The sequence below is a fragment of the Mirounga angustirostris genome, unplaced genomic scaffold (genome assembly GCF_029215605.1).
Source record: "Mirounga angustirostris isolate CCGP_5_RB_7025 unplaced genomic scaffold, mMirAng1.0.hap1 SCAF_5, whole genome shotgun sequence".
Taxonomy (NCBI): domain Eukaryota; kingdom Metazoa; phylum Chordata; class Mammalia; order Carnivora; family Phocidae; genus Mirounga; species Mirounga angustirostris.
The window spans coordinates 15,918,116-15,939,974 of NW_026991713.1; the positions used below are offsets into that span (position 1 = coordinate 15,918,116).

Sequence of the window (21,859 nt, forward strand, 5' to 3'; positions counted from 1 at the left end):
TGTAGGCAGTAATTCTCTTCATCCACTCATTTATTCAGTGACAACTGAGCACCTAATGTACACTAGGTTCTGTACCAAGTGCTGGGGATTCATAGATGAGTAAACATGTTCCGTGCACTCAAGAAGCTCTTAGTCTACTAGGAGGGAGAAACACAAGAACAGGCAATGGCTTTACAGGTGCATTTACCTAAGAATTTCCCAGGAGCTATGGGGAGGCCCAGGAGCACTGCACCTGAATTCACTCTCCACCCAATACATGCTTCTGGTTTCTTGCCAGGGAGGCTTGGCCTAACCCCCCTGATACTATCTTTGGTTCTCTAAATCTAAATCCTTCCAGTCTTTACTGACCTCACCTAAATCTCTCTTCCTGTGGGAAGCCTTTCTTGATCATATGGACCCATCCTTCGCTCACCCTTCTCAGAGCACCTATCTTTGAATTTTTGATCTGGCTGTCATTTCTCTTAAACAGCTGAACTAAAAAAACAGCTTCTCTACTTTTTAAAAAAATTGTTATTAAATATTTCATGTGCGTTCATCTCAATTTCATCTCATTAATGAGATCACTAAAGAGTTCAATCTATGATCTTTATTTTTTATTTCTCTCTCCCTTGACTTAATTCATACCACAACTTGATAGGTATGTGAAATGTGGCTTTATTTTGGCAGACACATTTGCTTTGGAAAATACTCAGATTATCTTTCCAGTGGTACTTGTCACATACTGGGTGCTCTAAAAGCCTCTGCTCTCTGTGTCTGGCATGAGAGACCTGGTAGGTTTCCAATTTAATTCACCATCTCTGGAAGTAACCATGCGCTTAAAGAATGGCTCAAATAGTCTTGTTCAGACTGACAAACTGATTGGTCCTGCAGCTATCTTTCCCTCCCCACTGTCATCCAGTAAAATGTTTACTGATATACACAGTACATGCAAATCAAGACAAATTGTTTTTTGTAAACTCTTTCACAAAGCAGAGAAGGGAATACTTCTCAATTCATTATTTTATGAGGCCAGCTTTGCCCTGATACCAAACCCAGACAAAGGTATTAGAAGAAAATTACAAAGTGATCTCTTTCCAAAAATACAGATGTAAAAATCCTTAAGAAAGCATTAGCAAGGTAAAGTATTAGCAAGATAAAATAATGCACTATGACCAAGGGGGTGGGATAAACATTTCAGGATTGCAAGGTTGGTTTAATTAGAAAAACATCAATCACTGTAATTCAGCACATTAACAGAATAAAGGAGAAAAAAGATCTCTTTAGTAGATACAGAAAAAGCATGCGACCAAATTTAACATGTGACTTATTTAGATAAAAACTCTCTGCAGGGGCGCCTGGGTGGCTCAGATGGTTAAGCGTCTGCCTTCGGCTCAGATCATGATCCCAGGGTCCTGGGATCGAGTCCCACATCGGGCTCCCGGCTCAGCGGGGAGCCTGCTTCTCCCTCTGACCCTCTCCCCTCTCATGCTGTTTCTCTCTCGCTCACTCTCTAAAAAAAAATAAATAAAATCTTAAAAAAAAAAAAAAAACTCTCTGCAAACTAGAAATAGAACTTCCTCAACACAGAAAAGGACATCTATGAGAAGCTGCAGCTAACACCATACTTAATGGTCAAACAATGAACATTCTTCCCCTAGAAAGGCAAGGATATCCTCTCTCATGACTACTACTGAACATCTGATTGGATGTCCTAGTCAGTGCAATAAGGCAAGAAAAAGAAATAAAAGGCACAAAGATTAAAAAAAGAAGAAGAACTAAAACTGTCTTTATTTGCAGACAAGATGATTGTATATGTAGAAAACCTAAGGAATAGTCCAAAAATCTACTAGCATTAATAAGTTAATTTAGCAAGTTCTCAGAATGCAAAGTCAATATTCAAAAATCAATTCTATTTCTACATACTAGAAAATAAAAATTTTACAAAATACTATTTATAACAGCATCAAAGAACATAAAATAAATGAGATTAAATTGAACAAAATAAGTACAGGACTTGGGGGGGCACCTGGGTGACACAGCTGGTTGAGCATCCGACTCCTGGTTTTGGTCATGATCTCAGGGTTGTGAGATCAAGCTTCATGTCAGGCTCCCGGCTCAGCAGAGTCTGCTTAAGTTTCTCTCTCCTTCTCCTTTGTCCCCTCCCCCCTCAAATAAATAAATCTTAAAAAAAATCAGAACTAGACTTGTACACTAAAACTAAAATATATTGCTGAAATCAATTAAACTTAAGTAGACATATCCAATTCACAAATTAGTAGACCCATTATTGTGAAGATGTCAATTCAACATAATTCCAATCACCATCCCAGCTGGCTCTTTTGCAGAAACTGATAAACTAATTAAAAATGCATATGGAAATTCAAAGGACCTAAAATAGGCAAAACAATTTTGAAAAAGAACAAAGACGGAAGACTAACATTACCTGATTTTAAGACTTAGCCTCAATAATCAGGACTGTGTGGTATTTAGTAAAGAGAAGACACAGATCGTAGGATGGAATAGAATCCAATAAAAAAAAATGAAGTAGTGATATGTGCTACAAGATGAGTAAATCTTGAAAATATTATACTAAGTGAAAGAAGCCAGACACAAAAAGCCACACATTGTATGATTTGATTTATATGAAATGCCCGTAATTGGCAAATCCATAGAGATGGAAAGTAGACCAGGGGTTGTCAAAGGCTAGGGGAAGGGAGGAATAGGGAGATATTGGTAGTGGGTGTGGAGTTTCTTTTTGAGGTGATTAAAATCTTCTGGAATTAAATACTGACAATGGTTGTATAACCTTATGAATATACTAAAAACCACTGAATTATACATTTTTAAAAATTAATGTTATGGCATGTAAATTATACCTCGATTACAAAAAAAGATAAAAGGTCAGAAATAGACTCACAAATGTATCGTCAATTGATTTTCAACAAAGATGCCAAAGTAGTTCAATAGAGAAAAGGTAGTCTTTTTCAAGAAATGGTGCTAGAATTGGATATACATATGGAAAAATGTGAACCTTGAAATATATTACCTTGAAGTGTTTCCTAAGCCTAAAACTATAAAAACTTCTAGAAGAAAACATTCAAAAAAGTCTTCATGACCTTGGGATATGCAAAGATTTTGTAGACACACCACTAAATGCACAAATAAAAAGAAAAATTTTAGGGCACCTGGGTGGCTCAGTTGGTTAAGCGACTGCCTTCGGCTCAGGTCATGATCCTGGAGTCCCAGGATCGAGTCCCACATCGGGCTCCCTGCTCGGCGGGGCGTCTGCTTCTCCCTCTGACCCTCCTCCCTCTCATGCTCTCTGTCTCTCATTCTCTCTCTCAAATAAATAAATAAAAATTAAAAAAAAAAAAGAAAAGAAAAATTTTATAATTTGGTCTTCATCAAAATTAAAAATTTCTCTTCTTCAAAGGGTAGTGTTAAGAAAATGAAAAATGTAAGCCACAGATGGGGGGAAATTTTCATAACATATAAATCTGACAAAGGATTTATTTCCAGAATATATTGAGAGCTCTTCAATTCAATAATAAGACAACCCGGTTTAAAAACAGGCAAAAGATTTGAATAGACACTTCACATTAGAAGATAAATGGCTATTTTACATATGAAAAGATGCTCAACATCATTCATCATCAAGGAAATTAAAACCCAATGAGATACTACTTTCATACCCTCTATAAAAGGTAAAATTTAAAAGACCAATAATACCTAGTGTTGGTGAAAATGTAAAGGAGTTGGAAATAGCACAACCACTTTGGAAAATAACTGCTAGTTTCTTATAAAGTTAACCATATATTTAACATAATGACCCAGCCATTCCACTCCTAGGTGTTCACCCAAGAGAAAAGAAAACACATGCCCACATAAATATTGGTACACAAGTATTCACAGTAGCTTTATCCATAGTAGACTAGAACCAGAAACAACGCAAATGTCCATCAACAGGTAAATGGATAAAGTGTGGTATAATCATATAACAGGATGCTTCTCAGTAATACAGACTATTGATAAATACACAACATGGTTGACTCTCAAAAACTTTATGTTGAGTAAAAGAAATTGGACAAATAAGTGACACACGGTGTGATTCCATTTAATATGAAGTTCTACAGGAGGCAAAGCTAATCTACAATGATGAAAATTATATCAGCATTTACCACGATGGAGGAGGTTGACTGCAAAGGGCAAGAAGGTTCTTTTTGGTGTGACAGAAACGCTTTATATCTTGTTTGTAGTGGCAGTTACAGGATTCTTTTGTCAAAACTCACAGAACCATACACTTAAAGTGGGCACATTTTTATTGCACATATAGCATATTTCAATGAAGTTTAAAAAAAGGGATATAGGTTACAGGTTGGCCAACTAAGTCACTGAATCTAAACCTAGTAAATGCAGGTTGAAATCGCATAAAGCTTCATCAACATTAAACACACACGCAAATATTTACATTATGTAAAAGTCACCGATTGTGCTATTTAGTGCTACAAAGAGCAGACAGGGGAATGTCCTGTAAAATCTGCCAGTTTAGTGTGAATGGTTTTAGTATTTGAGCCTTCTATTTTTTTTTTTAAAGATTTTATTTATTTATTTGAGAGAGAGAGAATCAGAGAGAGCACATGAGAGGGGGGAGGGTCAGAGGGAGAAGCAGACTCCCTGCTGAGCAGGGAGCCCCATGCGGGACTCGATCCCGGGACTCCAGGATCATGACCTGAGCCGAAGGCAGTCGCTTAACCAACTGAGCCACCCAGGCGCCCAGTATTTGAGCCTTCTAAGATGGATGCATCAAGGGTATCCCCATATGGATTCTTCAAGGAATCCAATTCCCATCTCTGCTGCCTTCTAATAGGGTACCTAAGCATGAAATCTGGTACATAAGCATGAACTCTGAGTGACCCCTAAAAAGGCAACAACTCCACATCCTGGATCTGGGGGATAGCCTGTATAATTCTAAGCAGAGAGTATTCACATAAACCAAGAGAATGCTGCAGAATTATGTGAATGGAAGACTCTGAGGTTGTGCAAAGCTTTAAATGGCTCCCATTTTCAATATTCTGGAAAATATTCAGACTAAATACTTCAATTTCCACTTAGAAGAATATAGTTCCCTTTACCCATGACACCTGCTCTATTATGCCTAGTAATACCTCACCTCCCTTCTTTTGATACTGATTTCTTTTCTTTTTTTAAAGTAGGCTCTACGCCCAACTTGGGGCTTGAACTCATGACACTGAACTCAAGAGTCACATGCTCTACTGACTGAGCCAGCCAGGCACCCCTTGGTACTGCTTTCTTTGAGAAATCATTTTCCCTCCTTCCATGGTTTCTTTTATAAATATCAATTAAGAGGCCCCTGACCAGGCAACGCCCCTGACCATGGGTTGGCCTAGCTAAATCATATGCCCATCAAACTTTCTTGGGATATGAATGGTGACTACAGCATTCAAGGATGGACCATTTTAAAGTACACATTAACTGTTCTGATGATGGAGCTAGGAACTTTCCCTTATTTTTCCTGCCTAGATTCCTGATGCTCTCCTGGTTTCTGGCCTTGTTCAGGCTCAGGTATTTTGGCTTTTTTTGTGAACTGCCCCCGTCCTTCCATTCTCTTCCTTTTTTGCTAAATCAGCCAGAGTTGGTTTCTGTTGCCTGCAGTATAACCCAGCTGATATAACACAAAAGTGAAAAATCCAAAGAAAGTAGCCAAAGCAGCAGCTTGGTTTAGTCTTGGCTTGGATGTAGTCCTGGCTTCCAGTCCTAGCTCTACTACTTATTAACTGTGTGACTCTCTGGTGTTTGGGCAGGCCATTGTTGAGCACCGGTTTGCTCATCTTCAGAATGTTCCATTAGTAGTTATTAAATGCCTTGTGTGCCAGGCAAAGAAAATAAAAATGCAGTTTGATGTGTTTTTGAAAAGTGTTTATGTCCCACAGGATTTTTGAAAGAATCACATGAAATGAAGTTCTATGAGAACGTTTTATCAGATATAAGATATTACCCTAAATAAATAAAAAGCTTCTCTTTCTGAGTATCTTAGAAATTACTTTTGCTCTGGTCCCTGAGGGGTAATGTGTTACTCTTTCCACAGGTAATTTAGTTGTTGGACCTGATGTGGTTATCTTGTTGATGATTAGTACATGCATCCAATCACTGCTTAAGGCTTTCTTGGCTGTACTTTAATCAGGCAATTATATAAAATCTCTCTGTTGGCAAAATAAAGTATTTTCTGGAGTCAATTCAGAAATCTAGAGTGCTTCTCTGTATTAACTTTCCAATAATTATTTTATAAGAAATCATGTACACACAAAAATCCAACCCTTTCGTCCTTCTGCATGTTACTATGAGGCTCTTATTTTGATATTAGGGCACAGTGACCGACTTTCGGCAGAGCGACTTGAGGATATAATTAACAGCTGACATACACTCTGCTTCCTGGACTCTTGATTTCTCTGGGAACATATTTAGAGCTGGGCAATAATGACCTATATGCACAACTAGATTTATTCTATTCTTAAATCTCTTAAAATATCCAAATCAATGTGAAAAGTACAAATGAACTGCAGGTCACTAAGCCTGGGTTTTAAGGACAGAAACAAATCATTTAAATAAAATTGTAATTCAAACCAATATTAAGGAATTTGTTCCAGATGACAAGCTATCTTGATTCAAGACATGGAGACATTTGCACACACACGTATAAACATGTACACAGGCGCACAAATGAAACCAAACAATAAAACACTGGAAAGGAAAACACTGCTACAAACATAGTTACTGTAGTTCAGGTTTCAGATTCAGGTTCTTGGTAGGGTTCTATTTCCATTAATCCCTCTCTCCCCTTTGGAGCTAAAACAATACAGCCCTGAAGCCACAGAATTTTGGTTGTGCAAGGATCCTTAGAAGTCATTTAATCTTATCTGCCACTCAGCGCTAGCGCTCCCTCTGCAGATGGCGCAAAGAAAGTCAGTAGCTCATCTGAAGACAAGCAGTTGTGTAGTGGTTCAATGTACACGCTTTGGGGCAGAGACATGTCTGGCTTACTCAGGCGTTAGCAGTCACCTAGGGTAAGTACCTTAACCCCAATTTCTTCATTTGTATGTTTTTAAAGATTTTTTATTTATTTACTTAAGAAAGAGAGAGAGAGAACAAGCAGGAGGAGTGGCGGAGGGAGCTGGAGAAGCAGGCTCCCTGCTGAGCAGGGAGCCCAACGACGTGGGGCTCAATCCCAGGGCCCTGGGATCATGACCTGAGCCGAAGGCAGACGCTTAATGACTGAGCCACCCAGGCACCCCCATTTCTTCATTTATAGACAGTGAGTGATAACAGTGCCAGATTCATGGGGCTTTGTGAGGCCTAAATGGGATAATAAAGGAAAAACATCTGGCACATAGTAAGGACTTGGTATATAATAAGTGTTCAACAAAATGATAGCTGGCACTATTACGAGTAGTAATAGAGAGGCCCATTCCAAGCTTAAAACAGCTCCAGCTGCTAAAAAGGTCGAAACCAGCTGCCTGTGCTTTCCCTCCATGGATCCTAGTCTGCCCTACGGAGCTTAACCCAAAGTCCCTGAATCAATAACAGTAGGAAGGCAGTGCTCCTGGCCCACATGCATCTCCTTGTTACCACACAGAATGTGCACAGCTTCATGGACTGTTCCTGCTATGACCCTCCACGACCCAGGCCCTTTTCCCTGGACATGCTCCAGACTCTTGGTGCCCCTTTAAAAGTGGCACCTGTTTGGCTTTGTTTACATTAAGGCTACCATATTGACTAGCTTGACAGAAAAGCTCAGTCCACGAGGGGTGGGGGTGAAGTGGGTGGATCATCTAACAGCCTTACAGTGTAGTGAATTAAAGCCCAGAAGCTAGTGTTAAGAGTTTGCCCATGAGGGAATCTGATAAGCCAGTCTTTTGCCAGCTGTACAACATCTGGCATCTCAATTCCCTCACCTGTGAAATAAAGGGTATAACAGTACCTACTTAACTAAGTAACTGCGAGGTTTCATTGAGGTACCACATTCTCTACTCCCAGGCTTTCTTGACCCCTCTTCCAGTCCAATTTTAATGCCCACTAGTTCACGAACCTGCTCCCATCAGGGTTACCAAGGATTCTCATGCAGTCATACCCAGTGGTCAAGACTTGGCCTCCATTTTTCTTGACCACTTAGCAGACTGATTATGTCTTCATTCTCCAAACACTTTGTTCACTTGTCTTACAGAACATCACCAGCTCCTGGCTTCCTTCACCTCTCTGGCTACTCTTTCACAGTCACCTTTGCTGGATCCTTCTCCTCTTTTCGAGCTCTAGATGCTCTAGAGTCCCAAATCAGGCCTCTTCAGTGTCGACACTCACTCCCCATGTAATTTCATCTAGTGTAATATTGTGGCTAAGAGCATGAACGGTGTAGCCAGACCACCTAGGTGAGTCCCAGTTCCATAGCTTACAAGTTGTGTCATGGATGCAAGAGATCTAACCTTTCTATCCCTCAGTTTCCTCATCCGTAAAATGGGGAGTAATTTCCTAAAGTTGTTGCAAAGATCAAATTAGTTAATACAGGTAAAGTGCTTAGCATGTGCTAAGCACATGTTAGCTATTATTCAGTTTCGTGGCTTTATCTATCATAAATATACTGGTGAGTCCTGAATGTATACCCCCAGTATCCACCATTCCCCTGAACTCTCGTCTCTTATATCCACATGCCTACCTGACGTGTCCATGTTGATGCCAAACAAGATCTCAAAGTTCATGTATCTAAAACTGAACCCTGATTCCATACCACCTCCCTCCCTGCCTTCCCCTAGTTGCCCCACCTCACAAATAACCATCACTATTCACCCCTGGTGCTCAGGTGAAAACCTTAGCATCATCTTCAACTCCTCCCTTTTCTCCTTCATCCAACTTTCAGCAAATCATTTTGTTCAACTTTCAAAATACATCCAGAATCTGACTTGTTCGTACTACTTCTGCCACTGCTACCTGGACCATTAGTTCTTGCTGGAGCAACTGCAATACCACCTACTTGGTCCCCCTGTTTCCCTTCCCTCATTGCTCCGGTATGATCTATTCTCTACCCAGAAGCCAGAGTAGTCTTTAAAAATGAAAATCACATGTTGCCCTCCTGCTCAAAACTCTCCAATGACTTCCCATCACACTTGGAATCAACTCTCAACTCTCATTTCCTAGCAAGGCTCTATAGGACCTGCCTTTGTCTACCTCTCGGCCTCGTCTCCTCCCACTCTCTCTCTGCCTACTTTACTCCAGCCACACTGTCTGCTCTTGTCTGTCCATCTTCACGTGCCAGCTTCACACCTTTGCACTTGCAGCTCCCTCTGGCTGGAATGTTCTTCTCTCACATTTTCCATGCCCCTTTCCTTTGCAAACTCTGCTCAAATGTTACTTCTTAGAGAGGTCTTCCCAGTCTACCTTATCTTAAAAAACACCACCTCCCCAACTCCTGCCCCATTGCTCTCTGCCCTTTTTTCCTACTTTTCTTCATAGCACTTAACACATCTGACAATATATGTTATTTGTTTGTTTGCCATGCCTACTAGAATGTCAGTTCCTCGGGGGTCACAACATTGTTTTGTTCACTACAGTATTCACAGCAACTAAGCAGTGTCTGGGATACAGCAGGTGCTCAATAAATATATATTTTTTAATGCATGAAGAAATGAATACTGTTTGGCACAGTTCTTGGGACATGGGCAGACAGCTATAAATTTGTGATGTCGATTTTAGAAGTTAAAAAAAAAATGTTTAACAGAAAAGCCAAAATTCTTTAGTGATACTCAAGACGTCAAAAACATAAACACATCATATTTCCACCCAATTTCAACATATACACATTATACTGTACTTACTTGGAGTTTCTTCTAAAATTTCTTGGAACTTGGTTCTCTCATAATCCACCAACTGGCGTTGAAGATGTGGTCTAAGACTCCTAATTGTAAAATTGACCATGTCCATTTTCATGAGGTCCAGGACATGAAATATTTGTCTAAAAATTTTAGAGTTAAAATAGAGAGGTGATTAAGAAATTAAGCTGAAATTCATTAACTGTGATCTATTTTACAGACTGGAAAAGATAAACATCCCCAAATAGTTTTGAAATTCCCATTGCCATTGGCAAGGTCACTTTTCATAGACGGCATTACACTTGCATTCCAAATGTAATCTTCACAGATCTCAAGAGTATTTGCTTTAGCAAATACAATACTTCCAGCTGATCCATTACACATGGCCGTAAACTGATAGACACTAAGAAGCATAAACAATGAGTCTTAATGAGACAAAGAAGATTCAAGAAGGAATTTTCATTGGAAAGCCCTGAAATTTTAAGGAGTCTGAATGAAGTGTACATGGTTTCTATTCCTACTGGAGTTGGCGGGGGGTAGAGAGAAAAGAAAAAAAAAAGGACAGGGCAGGGAGGCACAAAAATACTTAGCTTTGCTTATCTGGTTTTCTTCTAAGATCAAGGATTCCTTTGGGAGACCAGTTATTATTCTGTGTTACTCAATTCCCACATTCCCTTTTCTTTTGTTTTGTTTTTTTAATATTTATTTATTTGAGTGAGAGAGAGCACGAGCAGGAGGGGCAGAGGGAGAGAGAATCTCAAGCAGACACTGCACCGAGCGTGGGGCCCAATTCAGGGCTTGATCTCATGACCCTGAGATCATGACCTGAGCCAAAAACAAGAGTCAGACACTTAACCGACTGCACCACCTAGGTACCTGCCCTCCCCCCCCACTTCCCTTTTGAATGAACTCAAAGGTACTCTCAGAAAATGCAAGCAGCAAAAGTGCTAACCTCAGCACCTCCACGATGTTGCCGGTAGCCTTGAGCTCTCTGATATCGTCATCTCGCATGGGAGCACACAGCTTTCCCATTGTACTGATGACATAGTTGGCCAGGCCTTGGATGTCAACAGCACTGTGCTCAGCCTGTTGCCTAATGAGGTCTGTGTCCAAAACTTCACAGATTTGATTGCGAAGTCTGTTGCCGCCAGGAGTCAAAAAAGAGAGGAGAATCTACATAGGGAAAGGAAAGTTAACAGCATTGTTACATGAATGAGTGTTGTCATTTTTTACTTCAGTGTCTAGATGACTAAGCTCCTTGTCCATATTTTAATGCCCTGGATGCCAAGAAGCTTATACTGACTGGTGGTGGTGGGTCAGAGGAGCACTCTAGTGTCTCAACTCTAAAAAGAAAGCTCTATCTTCTGAATTAAAGTGCCCCCACCCCTGCCTCCAACCCATGGAAGTTACTGAAACTATCAGAATAAGAGCAACTGGCAAGGAAGGAGTATTACTGAAATAACTTCAAAAAGTTTACATTGGGGAAGGAGCAAGATGGCAGGGGAGTAGGAGACCGAAATTTCCACTCATCCCAGGAATTCAGCTAGATAGTGAACAAACCATTCTGAACACCTACGAACTCAACAGGAGATCGAAGAAAAGAATAATAGCAACTCTCTGAACAGAAAAGCGACCACTTTCTGGAAGGTAGGACGCGTGGAGAAGTGAATCCGAGGCGATATTCCGGAGGATAGATGGTGGGGGAGGGGCCTCCGTCAGCCACTTCTGGCAAGTGATAGAGCCGCGGAGCACAAAATCGGAACTTTTAAAAGTCAGCTCCGCTGAGGGACGTCACTCCGGTGGCTAAGCGGGGGGTGAAACCCTCCGGGACAGTGTGGTCTCAGGACCCTCGGGATCACAGAAAGACCGGGGGTGCCTGAGTGTGGCAGGGCTCCCAGGTAACGGAGCAGGGAAGCCGGCTGCAGAGGCGGGGCCCAGGCGCGGGCTCTCAGCTCGGGGTGGCCATAAACCGTGATCCGCGGCACAGTCGGGCCACTGCTCCTCCAGCAGGGACCCAACAAGCGGCAGATCCGGGGAGACTCCCCTTCCTCCCTGGGGAGGAGTGGTGCAGGAGCGCACTGCAGGGATCTGCTGGGTTTGGAGGCTCCACACAGGGTCGTGTGCCAGAGATAGAAACGCTCAGTCACAGGCCGGGTGAGCATGGAGTGCAGCCCGAGACAGGGAGACGGAAGTGATTGCTTTTCTCTGGGAGCACACTGAGGATGGGGGCCCCGAGTTCTCAGAACCTCAGGGGTGGAAATTGGGAGGCCGCCATTTTCACTCTCGTCCTCCAAAGCCCAACGGAAAACTTGCAGGGAACAAAAGCTCCTGAGAGCAAACCTGAGCAGATTGCTTAGCCTGGACCCGGCAAGGGCAGGGCAATTCTGCCTCTGGCAAAGACTTTGGGAACCACGGCAACAGACCCCTCCCCCAGAAGATCAGCAAGAACAGCCAGCCAAGACCAAGTTTACCGATCAATGAGAACGACAGAACTCCAGCGCTAGGGGAATACTGCACATAGAATTCATGGCTTTTTCCCCATGATTCTTTAGTCTTTCAAAGTTATTTTTTTTTAACTTTCTTTTTCTTTTTTTTAACATTTTCTTTTCTTTTTTTTTTTTTGAATTTTTCTTGTTCCCTTTTTCAACCAACATCTTATCAATCCCTTTTTTTAAAAATCTTTTTTATTTTTCATTTTTAGAGTCATATTCTATCCCTTCATAGTAGTTAACCTTATTTTTGGTATATATACATATATATGTATATATATAAGTTGGTCTCTCCTTAAAATTTTGGGATACAGTTTCTTCTAACAGACCAAAATATACCCTAAATCTCTAATGTATGGCTTTGTTCTAGTCTTCTGCCTGATCACATTCTCTTCCCTTTTTTTTTTTAAATCCTCTTCTTTCTTTTTTCAACCAACTTCTTATCTTATCAATTCCTTTTATAAAATCTTTTATAATTTTCATCTTTACAGTCATATTCCATCCCTTCATAGTATTAACCCTTATTTTTGTACATATATAAGATTTTCCTTCTTTAAAATTTCGGAGGCACTTTCTTCTAACAGACCAAAATACGCCCAAAATCTAGTGTGTGGCACTGATCTATGCACCAGCCTGATCATATTGTTTTTTTGTTGTTGTTACTGTTTGTTTGTTTTTATCTTTTTCTTTTTCTTTTTTCTTTCTTTCCCTTTCTTTTCCCCCAGTTTCAGGTCTCTTCTGATTTGTTCAGTGTATATTCTTCTGGGGATGTTGTTACCCTGTTAGCATTTTGTTCTCTCATTCATCTATTTTCCTCTGGGCAAAATGACAAGACGGAAAAAATCACCTCAACAAAAAGAACAAGAGGTAGTACTGGCTGCCAGGGACCTACTCAATACGGACATTAGTATGATGTCGGATCTAGAGTTCAGATTCATGACTTTAAAGATACTAGCTGGGCTTGAAAAAAGCATGGAAGTTATTAGAGAAACCCTTTCTGGAGAAATAAAAGAACTAAAATCTAACCAAGTCGAAATCAAAAAGGCTATTAATGAGGTGCAATCAAATATGGGGGCGCTAACTGCTAGGATAAATGAGGCAGAAGAGAGAATCAGTGATATAGAAGACCAAATGATGGAAAATAAAGAAGCTGAGAAAAAAAGAGATAAACAACTACTGGATCACGAGGTCAGAATTGGAGAGATAAGCGATACCGTAAGACAAAACAACATTAGAATAATTGGGATCCCAGAAGAAGAAGAAAGAGAGAGAGGGGCAGAAGGTATATTGGAGCAAATTATAGCAGAGAACTTCTCTAATTTGGGGAAGGAAAGAGGCATCAAAATCCAGGAGGCACAGAGAACCCCCCTCAAAATCAATAAAAATAGGTCAACACCCAGACATCTAATAGTAAAACTTACGAGTCTCAGGGACAAAGAGAAAATTCTGAAAGCAGCTCGGGAGAAGAGATATGTAACCTAAAAGGGTAGAAATATTAGATTGGCAACAGACCTATCCACAGAGACCTGGCAGGCCAGAAAGGACTGGCATGATATATTCAGAGCACAAAATGAGAAAAATATGCAGCCAAGAATACTATATCCAGCTAGGCTGTCATTGAAAATAGAAGGAGAGATAACTTCCAGGACAAACAAAAACTAAAGGAATTTGCAAACACGAAACCAGCCCTACAAGAAATATTGAAGGGGGTCCTCTAAGCAAAGAGAGAGCCTAAAAGTAACATAGACCAGAAAGGAACACAGACAATATACAGTAACAGTCACCTTACAGGCAATACAATGGCACTAAATTCCTATCTTTCAATAGTTACCCTGAATGTAAATGGGCTAAATGCCCCAATCAAAAGACAAAGGGTATCAGATTGGATAAAGAAACAAGACCCATGGATATGCTGTCTGCAAGAGACTCATTTTAGACCCAAAGACACCCCCAGATTGAAAGTGAGGGGGTGGAAAACCATTTACCATGCTAATGGACACCAAAAGAAAGCTGGGGTGGCAATCCTTATATCAGACAAATTAGATTTTAAACCAAAGACTGTAATAAGAGAGGAGGAAAGACACTATATCCTACTTAAAGGGTCTAGCCAACAAGAAGATCTAACAATTGTAAATATCTATGCCCCTAACATGGGAGCAGCCAATTATATAAGCCAATTAATAACAAAAGCAAAGAAACACATCGACAACAATACAATAATAGTGGGGGACTTTAACACCCCCCTCACTGAAATGGACAGATCGTCTAAGCAAAAGATCAACAAGGAAATAAAGACTTTAAATGACACACTGGACCAAATGGACTTCACAGATATATTCAGAACATTCCATCCCAAAGCAACAGAACACACATTCTTCTCTAGTGCCCATGGAACATTCTCCAGAATCGATCACATCCTAGGTCACAAATCAGGTCTCAACTGATACCAAAAGATTGGGATCATTCCCTGCCTATTTTCAGACCACAATGCTTTGAAACTAGAACTCAGTCACAAGAGGAAAGTCAGAAAGAACTCAAATACATGGAGGCTAAAGAGCATCCTACTAAAGAATGAATGGATCAACCAGGAAATTAAAGAGGAATTTTAAAAATTCATGGAAACCAATGAAAATGAAAACACAACTGTTCAAAATCTTTGGGATGCAGCAAAGGCAGTCCTAAGAGGAAAGTATATAGCAATACAAACCTTTCTCAAGGAACAAGAAAGGTCTCAAATACACAACCTAACCCTACACCTAAAGGAGCTGGAGAAAGAACAGCAAATAAAACCTAAACCCAGCAGGAGAAGAGAATTAATAACGATCAGAGCAGAAATCAATGAAATAGAAACCAAAAGAACATTAGGACAGATTGACGAAACTAGGAGGTGGTTCTTTGAAAGAATTAACAAGATTGATAAACCCCTGGCCAGACTTATCAAAAAGAAAAGAGAAAGGACCCAAATAAATAAAATCATGAATGAAAGAAGAAAGATCACAACCAACACCAAAGAAATACAAATATTTATAAGAACATATTATGAGCAACTATATGCCAGCAAATTAGATAATCTGGAAGAAATGGATGCATTCCTAGAGATGTATCAACTACCAAAACTGAACCAGGAAGAAATAGAACACCTGAACAGACCTATAACCACTAAGGAAATTGAAGCAGTCATCAAAAATCTCCCAAACAAATAAAAGCCCAGGGCCAGATGGCTTCCCAGGGGAATTCTACCAAACATTTAAAGAAGAATTAATACCTATTCTTCTGAAACTGTTCCAAAAAATGGAAATGGAAGGAAAACTTCTAAACTCGTTTTATGAGACCACCATTACCTTGATCCCAAAACCAGACAAAGACCCCATCAAAAAGGAGAATTACAGACCAATATCCCTGATGAACATGGATGCAAAAATTCACACCAAAATACTAGCCAATAGGATCCAACAGCACATTAAAAGGATTATTCACCATGACCAAGTGGGATTTATCCCTGGGCTGCACGTTTGGTTCAACATCCTCAAATCAATCAATGTGATACAATACATTAATAAAAGAAAGAACAAGAACCATATGATCCTCTCAATAGATGCAGAAAAAGCATTTGACAAAGTACAGCATCCTTTCTTGATCAAAACTCTTCAGAGTATAGGCATAGAGGGTACATACCTCAATATCATAAAAGCCATCTATGAAAAACCACAGCGAATACCATTCTCAATGGGGAAAAACTGAGAGCTTTCCCCCTAAGGTCAGGAAAGCGGCAGGGATGTCCACTATCACCACTGCTATTCAACATAGTATTAGAAGTCCTAGCCATAGCAATTAGACAACAAAAAGAAATAAAAGGCATCCAAATGGGCAAAGAAGAAGTCAAACTCTCACTTTGAGATGATATGATACTTTATGTGGAAAACCCAAAAGACTCCACCCCAAAACTGCTAGAACTCATACAGGAATTCAGTAAAGTGGCAGGATATAAAATCAATGCACAGAAATCAGTGGCATTCCTGAGCTGGTGCAACCACTCTGGAAAACAGTGTGGAGGTTCCTCAAAAAGTTGAAAATAGAGCTACCATATGATCTAGCAATTGCACTACTGTGTATTTACCCCAAAGATACAAATGTAGGGATCCGAAGGGGTACGTGCACCCCGATATTTATAGCAGCAATGTCCACAATAGCCAAACTGTGGAAAGAGCCAAGGTGTCCATTGACAGATGAATGGATAAAGAAGATGTGGTATATATCTATAATGGAATATTATGCAGCCATCAAAAGGAATGAGATCTTGCCATTTGCAACGACGTGGATGGAACTAGAGGGTGTTATGCTGAGCGACATAAGTCAATCAGAGAAAGACATGTATCATATGACCTCACTGATATGAAGAATTCTTAATCTCAGGAAACAAACTGAGGGTTGCTGGAGTGGTGGGGGGTGGGAGGGATGGGGTGGCTGGGTGATAGACATTGGGGAGGGTATGTGCTATGGTGAGCACTGTGAATTGTGCAAGACTGTTGAATCACAGATCTGTACCTCTGAAACAAATAATGCAATATATGTTAAGAAAAAAAAAAAGAAGATAGCAGAAGGGGAAGAATGAAAGGGGGAAATCAGAGGGGGAGATGAACCATGAGAGACGATGGACTCTGAAAAACAAACTGAGGGTTCTAGAGGGGAGCGGGGTGGGAGGATGGGTTAGCCTGGTGATGGGTATTAAAGGGGGCATTTTCTGCATGGAGTACTGGGTGTTATGCACAAACAATGAATCATGGAACACTACATCAAAAACTAATGATGTAATGTATGGTGATTAACATAACAATAAAAAATTAAAAAAAAAAGAAATCAGTGGCATTCCTATACACCAACAAGACAGAAGAAAGAGAAATTAAGGAGTCGATCCCATTTACAATTGCACCCAAAATCGTAAGATACCTAGGAATAAATCTAACCAAAGAAGCAAAGAATCTGTACTCAGAAAACTATAAAATACTAATGAAAGAAATTGAGGAAGACACAAAGAAATGGAAAAACGTTCCATGCTCATGGATTGGAAGAACAAATATTGTGAAGATGTCAATGCTACCTAGAGCAATCTACACGTTCAATGCAATCCCTATCAAAATACCATCAACTTTTTTCAAAGAAATGGAGCAAATAATCCCAAAGTTTGTATGGAAGCAGAAAAGCCCCCGAATAGCCAGAGGAATGTTGAAAAAGCAAAGCAAAGCTGGTGGCATCACAATTCCAGACTTCAAGCTCTATTACAAAGCTGTAATCATCAAGACAGTACAGTACTGGCACAAAAACAGACACACAGATCAATGGAACAGAATAGAGAGCCCAGAGATGGACCCTCAACTCGACGGTCAACTAATCTTCGACAAAGCAGGAAAGAATGTCCAATGGAAAAAAGACAGTCTCTTCAACAAATGGTGTTGGGAAAATTGGACAGACACATGCAGAAGAATGAAACTGGACCATTTCCTTACACCACACACAAAAATAGACTCCAAATGGTTGAAAGACCTCAATGTGAGACAGAAGTCCATCAAAATCCTAAAGGAGAACACAGGCAGCAACCTCTTCGACCTCAGCTGCAGCAACTTCTTCCTAGAAACATCGCCAAAGGCAAGGGAAGCAAGGGCAAAAATGAACTATTGGGACTTCATCAAGATAAAAAGTTTTGCACAGCAAAAGAAACAGTCAACAAAACCAAAAGACAACCGACAGAATGGGAGAAGATATTTGCAAATGACATATCAGATAAAGGGCTAGTATCCAAAATCTATAAAGAACTTATCAAACTCAACACCCAAAGAACAAATGATCCAATCAAGAAATGGGCAGAAGACACGAACAGACATTTTTCCAAAGAAGACATCCAAATGGCCAACAGACACATGAAAAAGTGCTCAACATTGCTCAGCATCAGGGAAATCCAAATCAAAACCTCAATGAGATACCACCTCACACCAATCAGAATGGCTAAAATTAACAAGTCAGGAAACAACAGATGTTGGCGGGGATGTGGAGAAAGGGGAACCCTCCTACACTGTTGGTGGGAATGCAAGCTGGTGCAGCCAGTCTGGAAAACAGTATGGAGGTTCCTCAAAAAGTTGAAAATAGAGCTACCATATGATCCAGCAATTGCACTACTGTGTATTTACCCCAAAGATACAAATGTAGGGATCCGAAGGGGTACGTGCACCCCGATGTTTATAGCAGCAATGTCCACAATAGCCAAACTGTGGAAAGAGCCAAGATGTCCATCGACAGATGAATGGATAAAGAAGATGTGGTATATATATACAATGGAATATTTTGCAGCCATCAAAAGAATGAAATCTTGCCATTTGCAACGACGTGGATGGAACTGGAGGGTATTATGTTGAGCAAAATAAGTCAAACAGAAAGACATGTATCATATGACCTCACTGATATGAAGAATTCTTAATCTCAGGAAACAAACTGAGGGTTGCTGGAGTGGTGGGGGGTGGGAGGGATGGGGTGGCTGGGAAATAGACATTGGGGAGGGTATGTGCTATGTGAGCGCTGTGAATTGTCTAAGACTGTTGAATCATAGACCTGTACCTCTGAAATAAATAATACATTATATGTTAAAAAAAAAAAAAAGAAGAAGAAGATGATAGCAGGAAGGGAAGAATGAAGGGGAGAAAATCGGAGGGGGAGACGAACCATGAGACTATGGACTCTGAGAAACAAACTGAGGGTTCTGGGGGGGGATGGGTTAGCCAGTGATGGGTATTAAAGAAGGCACGTACTGCATGGAGCACTGGGTGTTATACGCAAACAATGAATCATGGAACACTACATCAAAAACTAATGATGTAATGTATGGTGATTAACATAACATAATAAAAAAAAAAGTTTACATTTAAACCATGCAAAGAAAGAACAAGTTGCAGACCATAGCTCCACAAGAACCCTTTAAAGAAGAACAAATGGAAATACCCCATGGGCTCCATTCGTATATTTTACATATAAAATATTTATTATATATTATACAAGCAACTTATCCTGAGTATCCACCATTAAGCAGACATTGTGCTTACATACACAGCACATGGTTAGAAGTATGAGCTCTGAGCCAGAGCCCCTCAGCTCAAGTCCCTCTCTACCCCTCAAAGCTGTGTGACCTTGGGTGAGTAAGGGAACTTGGTTTCTTTTTATTTAGTAAGAATAACAGGAATAACTACTTCATTGTGGTAACAATAAATGAATAATCTAGTGTTTGGCATAGAACAAATGCTTTGTGAATGTTAGCTAAAACTATAACTGTCATATCATTTAATTCCTACAATTACCCTGCAAGTACTCAGGACACTAGGACTCATGGAGGGAAAGCCTTTGCTAAACCCGTCACTAAACCAGGTTGTCTAGCTCCTGAGTCTGTGCTCTTAACTACTGTGACCACTACTTTGTGTGCCAAGCATTGCCCTGTGCTCCTTCCACTGCCCTATTTGCCTAGCCTCCACCCCATCCCAGGAAGTGCATTCCGGAAAACACCATTCCAGTGACTGAACTTACTCAATTTTCCAAAAAGAATCTCCAATACTCTTCGGAGGACAGGAAAACAGTCTTTAGGGAAAAAAACATTACTAATCAATACAGACAACATCAACTTGCCTCTCTGATTTCTTCAAACAGTTTGATGGCATGTTCATACTCGGGAGGCTCAGCATTCAGTTCTGACTCCAGGATGTCCCAGAAGGCCTGGTGGACAATGTGCTTCACTCGACTGGCTAAGCTACAGAAAGGAAATGAATTGCTTTTAAAAATAAGCATTATTTTTCCTGATTATAAAAGAAATGTGCTCATTGTAGAAATCTTAGAAAATGCAGAAAAAAAAAACAGAATAAAAATGGCCCAAAATCTCATTTTTAATCTTTTGACATATTTCTCTGGTTCAATGCATTGTTTTAATATAGTTGAGGATAACCAGTAGGTATATTATATACTCGTTTCATTTAATATTCTGTCCTGAGTTTCCCCTAGATTTTAAAAATGCTTTCTTGCTATAGGTTTCAATAAGCTCATAAAATTCTGTCTTAAGGAGATGCCATAATTTACCCAGCTACTCTTTAGATCTTTAGACTTGTTTTAGATTTGGGGAGTGAGATGGCAAAGTAGCTTTTTCGTCAACAGCTGAAGTTTCATTGCACAGAATAGAACAGATTAGCCCCAAGGAGACATGCATGTGAACTGCTGCCAACTGCAGTTGAGATGTCCCATTTAAAATTAGCCGGACCAAACTGCTGAAATACGAACCTTCCTAGGAAGAGCTCACAATAGAGTAGGTGGCCACTTTGCTTTGCCGCTTATGTCAATGCCCTAAAATAGGTGCACATTTAAATACACATCCCTACTGACCTCCTACATTTGGCAACAGTTTTAAGAAAAGCACATATTTCCCTGCACTGTACTTATGAGTCTCCATCCCCTAAAGGTCATACATCTCTCCCAGGCAGAGGCCATAACTACTTCTTCTTCTAAGTACCTGCCACTGTACCTAGCACACTACCTGGCATACAGTGAGTATTTGATGAATGCATGGTGAATGAATTAATAATTTGATAGTTAAGTACATCTAATTTTTCTTTTTGGAATATAAATAGCTAAACATACAATAATGCTATGAGAAATTAAAATTAGCTTTCTGAGGGGTATGAGTTAAAATTGTTTCTGTAACTGCAAATGCTATATTCCACTCAGCAACTTTAAATGTTAAAACTTACTCTGGTTGCCTGACTAGTTTCATTCAACATAAATGCTATTTCTAAAGTTGACCCTCCTGAGCAACTACAGAACAATTAGAAAGGCAAACGTTGCTGGCATGAACTTTCACTCTGGACTTTACAAGCCTCACATAGTTGGCTCGAACGGACCAACCAAGAAGGAGCTACAACAACTTTAGAGCTCCTGCAGGGATATCAGAGTTTAAATGTAAGTTCTCCTAAAGGCTGAAAGATACTTTTTAGCCTTTTAATCTTCTGGTGGATGGTGGGGAAGGATGAGATCAAACAAATCATTTACAGGTGTTCCTACTGGGTACCAGAAATTGGACATATTTTGCCAAGTCTTTTCCCCAAAAAACAAGATTTGGTTAAATATGAGAGTCAGTGATATTTTTAAAAGTAACAACTTGGCCATTTGTGGACAGTCATCTGAAAAATCAACGGGTCATAATATGCCATTTCATTTTTAAATAAAGGTAATTGTCCTAAGTTTGCATTTTGCTTTCCTTGCTCACATTTTCCAGCTATGGCAGAAAATGAAGGAAGGAAGCATTCCTATTTCCCATGTTACCAAAATACTGAGTTCAAGGCACTCAGATGCCCATGAGCATGCATTTGAAGTGAGCATTTTAGCTCCCATGATATCCTTGGGGAACATGAGGCTCAGAAATGGTCTCAGCAGAGCCAGGATTCAAACCCAGAGCCTATCTGATCCTAAAGTGCCTTCACTAATGCCTGTATTTGC

The 21,859-nt window shown here is 40.1% G+C and overlaps 1 protein-coding gene across 15 annotated transcripts in view; it reads right to left on the reverse strand.

The window, feature by feature from the left end:
* Nucleotides 1-21,859, reverse strand: part of TCP11L2 (t-complex 11 like 2) — a 79,608-nt gene that overhangs the window by 12,653 nt on the left and 45,096 nt on the right. For all 15 annotated transcript variants that reach the window (XM_064590681.1, XM_064590682.1, XM_064590678.1 and 12 more), the window contains 3 exons: nucleotides 20,006-20,126; nucleotides 10,807-11,027; nucleotides 9,861-9,997 (listed from right to left, as the gene is read on the reverse strand). In XM_064590681.1, the coding sequence (XP_064446751.1) occupies nucleotides 9,861-9,997; nucleotides 10,807-11,027; nucleotides 20,006-20,126 (479 nt within the window). The remainder of the gene's footprint in view (nucleotides 1-9,860; nucleotides 9,998-10,806; nucleotides 11,028-20,005; nucleotides 20,127-21,859) is intronic.